Genomic DNA, 5,486 nt, shown 5'->3' with positions numbered 1-5,486 from the left:
CACTTGTAATTGTTTTGTGATGGGGCTGGGCAGAGGACATTGTGAGGGTGGGAGCCCTTCAGAGGTTGCCCCAAAGACTGAGCAGCTGGGAAGGGGAGGGGACCTCCGCGAGAAGGGGAGGCTTCCTGTGCCACAGGGCACGCCTGGCATCCCGGAATTGAGAGGGGGGGCCGGGGCGCCTCTGACTGGGCCCTCCAGCAAAGACGCCAAGGGCTCCCAGGACAGCCTGCCCCTCTCGAGGCCTCCCTGTGGCTCTTCTGGTACAGGAAGGGGGCTCTGGCAGCAGCTTCTCCCACCCTCTCCCCCCCCCCCGTCCGTCCTGGGCCTTTGGGGCCACGTTTCCCAGCTGGTCTGCCGGATCTTTCCATTTTGGGGCTCCCCGAGCTTGGAAAGGAACAGCCTCTAGGAATGGGGGGAGCCCGCTGGGGTGATGCAGCCCGGCCTGTGCACCCACCGGGACTGCCCTTTCAAGGTCTGGCACTTCTTCCTTGCCGCTGCCTCCCCCTTTCCCGGAGAGGCCCCGGACTGCCCTCGTTTCCACTTGGGGGACTAGGAGAGCCTTTCCCCCCTCCCCGTGGCCCTGGGAGACGAAGCGCGAGGCGAGGAAGGCGATGGGCGCCCCAGGAGAGGGACGGGAAGGCACCTTGCCGCGGACCGCTCCCTTGTTCCAGCACTGCCCTCGCCTCCCCTCCGCGGGCGCGTAAAAAGCCGCAAGGGCGGAGCGGCTCCGGGTCCAGGCAGCGGACCCCGCCCCCCTCCGGGACCGCCCTCCTCCGGCGGGGCGGGGGCGGGCGAGGCGGCCATGGCGCGGCGTCTGGCGGTGCTGCGCGCCCAGCCCTGCGTCCTGGCGGCGGCGGCGGCGATGGCACTGGCCTGCGCGCTCTACTACGCGGGCTCGGGCCCCGCGCAGCCCGCCCCGCCGCCCGCGTCCCCGCCGGCCCCCCCGGTCCCGGCGTCGGAGGGCAAGGCCAAGGCGGGCGAGGAGCTGCTGCTGCGGGGCGCCGGCGCGGCGGGCGAGGGGGCGGCGGGCGAGGCGGAGCTGCACGTGCTGGCGGTGCTGGCCAAGGCGGAGCGCAACGAGGCGCTGCTGGCCAAGGCGGCGGCGGCGCTGCGCTCGCTGGTGCGCTTCGGCAAGCTGGGCCCGCGGGAGGCGCTGGCGTTGCACCTGCTCTGCGACGGGCCCAGCAGGGCCCCCGCCCGGCAGCTGCTGCACCAGGCGCTGCGCCCGGCCGCCTTCAAGTACAAGGTGGGCGCCCCCCCCTCCCTTCCCTCCGCGCCCCCGGGGCTGCGTCCCCTCCGCCGCCCCCCCCCCGTCGGCCAGGCGGGAGCCTGTGAACCGGGCAGAGGCAACTTTTCCCGGGCTCGGGAATGGGCGAGCTTGGCTGCCTTCGGACGTGGATGTCCCTCCCCCCGTCCGTCCCTCCGCAAATCACATCCCTTGGGGGGCTTCTTTTTCGTTTTCCAGCCCCCCCCCCGGTCTCCCTGTTTCTGTCCGTTGTTGCTTGTAGTTTACTTTAATTGACATCTGGACAGCAGCCAAAGAAGCCTGTGGACTGGGGGGGAGGTTGCCTTCTCTTGCCCCTGTCCAGGGCAGACCCCCCCCCCTTTGTCCTGACGGCCCCTCTGCCCAGCAGGTGGTCTTCCACGACCTGGAGGTGCTGGCCCAGAAGCTCCAGCCCACAGTGGAGGCCATGCAGAAGCTCTTCAGTGCGGGGGCTGGCAGCTACTACGGGGACTCGCTCTTCTTCCTCTCGGTCGCCATGCACCACATCATGCCCAGAGGTGAGTGGTTAACTGGGTGCTCCTCGCCTGCCTGCAGCCCCCTGGGCCGCTGCCTCGGTTCTTCGGAGTCTCCTTCAGAGCCACCACGGGAGGAGCCCAGGGCCGCCTTTGTAACTACGAGGCGCTGGAGCTGAATAGAGGCATCTAAAGATGTGCCTGTCTGCGGTTGGGAGCCTGGGGGTTTTTCCAATCCGCCTGTATCTGAATCGGCCTCTTTTCCTCTGCTTTGCCCTTCCAGAGGTTTCGCGGGTCATACAGGTGGATCTGGATGTGGAGTACCGTGCCAACATTCGGGAACTCTTTCAGGAATTTGACAACTTCCCAGAAGGAGCAGTAATTGGCATCGCCCAAGAAATGCAGCCGGTCTATCGGTATGTAGCCATGCCTGGCACTGTGCCACTTCCTGGGCCCTTCCTTGCTGGGCCCCTTGAGGATGGGGGGGGCGGGTGCTGACCAGGCCAACTCTGGCCCTGCATGAGCGGCTGGATGTCAGACGAAGCCCATAGGGCAAAAGGGACCCTGCTGTTACATGGGGCAGGCACACGGTCAGCGTAACAGACACAGGTTGGGCTGTGGACGGTCTTGTTGGGCACTGGTAGCGCACGGAGGTCTCTGACAGCTCCCCTGTGAGCGGAGGTTGCCTCGCAGCCTGCAGACAAGGATGGGTAAAGAGCCTGCATGGCGTCAGGGCCAGGCGATGGAAGGGTGAACGTGCGGCCAGACTCAGGCCAAGGCAGCTACCCGGGTAAAGACTGGCTACTGTGGCAGCCCCAGTCGGTCACTTGCCTCCCCAGGCTGAGCAAGGTCCTGTTGCGCCCTTGAGGGAAAGCTTTGACTGGCCCTGTTACCCACCCAGCCTATTAGTGCACACCGCAATTCACTGGGTGCTCAAAGGACCTGCCCCACCCCCTCCAAGGCAGGGCTGGGATAGAGGAGGGGGCCAGCCAGAGAAAAAGCCTTGGTGTCTTGGAAAAGAAGCCATCTAAAGCTCCTGGTCCTCATGGCAGTGTATCTCATCACTGCTGAGGGGTAGAGAGGCGCGTTGCTTCAGTCCACAAGGAAACTGCAGCTGTAAATAGATCAGAGGCTCCCTGAGGCTGCGGCTGCCCCTCTTTCTTTCTGGAGCTGCTCCAAGCTGGGTTGCCCTCCCTGCGGGCAGGATGCCATCTGCGGCCGGAGGGCGTTGTCCCCTGGCAAGTAGTGGCACAAAGCCCCCCCTACAGGTCTGCGGGTGAGAGGGGGGTGGAGTGGGAGAAACGGTTTTGCAAGGAGGCAGCTGGAGCAGAGAGGGCAGCAAGTGTCTCTGGTGCACTGGTGGCTTCCTCGGATCGGAGCCCCTTCCTGGAGGCAAGAACATTTCCCCTCCCTCGCCCGTAGTTTGTGGGCAGGAGTGGCCTCTCCTGGACCTTCTCCCCTCCCTCCCCAGGCACATCTTCTGGCAGTATCGGCAGGAAAACCCTGGGACCAAGGTGGGGGACCCGCCCCCAGACGGGCTGCCCGGCTTCAACAGTGGGGTGCTGCTGCTGGACCTGGAGGCCATGCGCCAGTCGGAGCAGTACAACCGTCTGCTGGAGCCGGCGATGGTGCAGCAGCTGGCCAACAAGTTCCACTTCAAGGGCCACCTGGGGGACCAGGACTTCTTCACCCTGGTGGGCATGGAGCACCCCGAGCTGTTCTATGTTCTGGATTGCACCTGGAACCGCCAGCTCTGCACCTGGTGGCGTGATCACGGCTACAGCGATGTCTTTGAGCGCTACTTCCGCTGCGATGGCCATGTCCGCATCTACCACGGGAACTGCAACACGCCCATCCCGGCAGAGTAGCGGCTGCTCAGGAGGGGGCGGGGGGCTGCCGCAGGTCGGACCCGAGGGGCAGCAGCAAGGGGAGTCGGGGTGACCTCTGGGGCCTCCTGAGAAACAGTCCAGCAGCAGCCCAAGCTGTCTGCCCTGGGAGGGCCATGCGCTCCTCTGTGGGAAAGAGCCATTGCCTGGACCTGCAACCGCACCTGGACCTCAGACCGGGGGGGGGGAGGGGGAGTGTTGGGCAGAAGGGGGTCTGTTCTGTCAGTGGGACAGTTGAGTATGTAGGGCTTCTTGGGCCTGGAGAAGAGGCCGCTGGGCTTCATGCTCAGAGCACATGTCTGAGGGAATGTGGTGGGGACCCCAAGCCACCATTCCGTCTCCTGCCAGTCCCAGCTTGAACTCCCGGCTGGGAGCGGGTTCCTGGGCTGGGTGCGTGGAGGGGGTCTCTGGTGAGCTATCGCCCCCACAAGCAGGAGGGGAAGGTGGCTGCGGTGGTTTCTTTCCCCTTTTGCAATAAAATTGTGAGGACCAATACCACCCTCTGCCTGCACCCACTTGCTTGTCCAAGTCAAGGTAGCCGGGAGGGTGAGGGCCACGGAACGAGGACCAGCCACGGGCCAGCTGTTGTTCATGCTCTGGACCTCCTCCTTCCGGAAGAACTGGCAGAAGCTGTCCCAGTGGTTAGCGAAGGAGCCCTGGTTGTCCTTGGAACAGCCGAGTGCCCCTTGCCCAGCCCACCCTGCTTCGCTCATGGACCAGGAAGACTCCCTGGGATGGTGCCCACAAAGAGGCTCTTGCACATCTTTTAAATAAAACTGCCCAAAGCTCTGCAGCCAGCAGAGGGCATGCAAGAGGTCAGTCAGGCCGCAAACGCCACACCCTCGAGCCAAATTCCAGGTTTGACCATTTGCAGCCTCTTGTAGAGGCCTCTGGTAACAATAAGTGCAGTTCTTACACTTAGTCCAGAACTTCTCTGGGAGTGGATTATTGCTGGCAGAGAAGGGTGAAGCCCGTGGGCTGGCAAAGGAGACCTGGCTGCCAATTTTGCCCACTTGTTCCCAGCATCATCCGAGGCCTTCCTCTGCTCGGATGTAGCCGTTCTGGGCAGCACAATGAACGGGCAGCATCAGCTCTGGGAAATAAACTGCCAGTGGGTGTCCAAGAGCTACAGCTCAGAGCCGTCCTCCAGGCCCTGGTCCGGAATTATGGGACACCCTCCTCATTGGGGGCCAAGGTCTTCCAGCCCTCAGCCTCCCTGGGCCTAGTTTGTGCCCTGGCTTCCCCAATTCCATTGTGTCTCCACCACCCTCTGAGGTTGGCACGGATGCCCTCTCTCTGCCTGGCCCCTAGCAGTCCTAGCTGGGCCTGAGGCTCCTGCTGAAAAATGCCCACTGGATCTGAGGTGAGGCTGCGTGTTCATGCGGGAGGACCTGGCCAGCATCACAGAAACCCTGATGGCAGAAAAGAGGGTGGGCTTTGCGGGTTTCACTCCAGCAGTGACCAAGACGGTGGGATGGGGGAGTGATTGTGTGTGACACACATGGGCCTGAGAGAGAGCCATCACAGGAGACTGAGCTGAGTGATAGGGGAGCGTTTCTTGGGGAAAGCCATTGTTTGTGGCCCTCCTAGTAGTAGAGACCCCTTGGCTAAGGACGGGGATGTGGACCTCTGTGTCCCATGGCTGGTTACCAGATGGTCAGCATTTCCCCCTCCAACCAGATGCGAGGCGCCGCCAGCTCTTTCTTGGGGAGTCAGGAGCCAGCAGCCTTTCGAGCAACGGGGGACTTGAGCGTGCCGAGTTACAGCAGAAGTTCTCTCAGACGAGTCCAGGGAGCCGATGGGAGGCAGGCTTGGCACAGGCCCAAGAAAATTCCAAGCATATCCTTACAAGACTCCTCCTGA

The 5,486-nt window shown here is 63.5% G+C and overlaps 1 protein-coding gene across 1 annotated transcript; it reads left to right on the top strand.

Moving 5' to 3' along the window:
- Positions 1 to 768: 768 nt before the first annotated feature.
- XXYLT1 (xyloside xylosyltransferase 1) lies at positions 769 to 4,134 on the top strand. Its single transcript, XM_039341530.1, has 4 exons — positions 769 to 1,246; positions 1,635 to 1,782; positions 2,021 to 2,153; positions 3,209 to 4,134. The coding sequence occupies exons 1-4, from the start codon at positions 803 to 805 to the stop codon at positions 3,603 to 3,605; spliced, it is 1,122 nt and encodes a 373-aa protein (XP_039197464.1). The 5' UTR covers positions 769 to 802; the 3' UTR covers positions 3,606 to 4,134.
- The last annotated feature ends 1,352 nt before the right edge of the window (positions 4,135 to 5,486 follow it).

This window comes from Crotalus tigris, unplaced genomic scaffold (assembly GCF_016545835.1).
Source record: "Crotalus tigris isolate CLP2741 ecotype Arizona unplaced genomic scaffold, ASM1654583v1 scf7180000017765.3138416, whole genome shotgun sequence".
NCBI lineage: Eukaryota > Metazoa > Chordata > Lepidosauria > Squamata > Viperidae > Crotalus > Crotalus tigris.
Note: the sequence above shows the minus strand (reverse complement) of the source record. Positions and strands in the feature narration are given on the sequence as shown.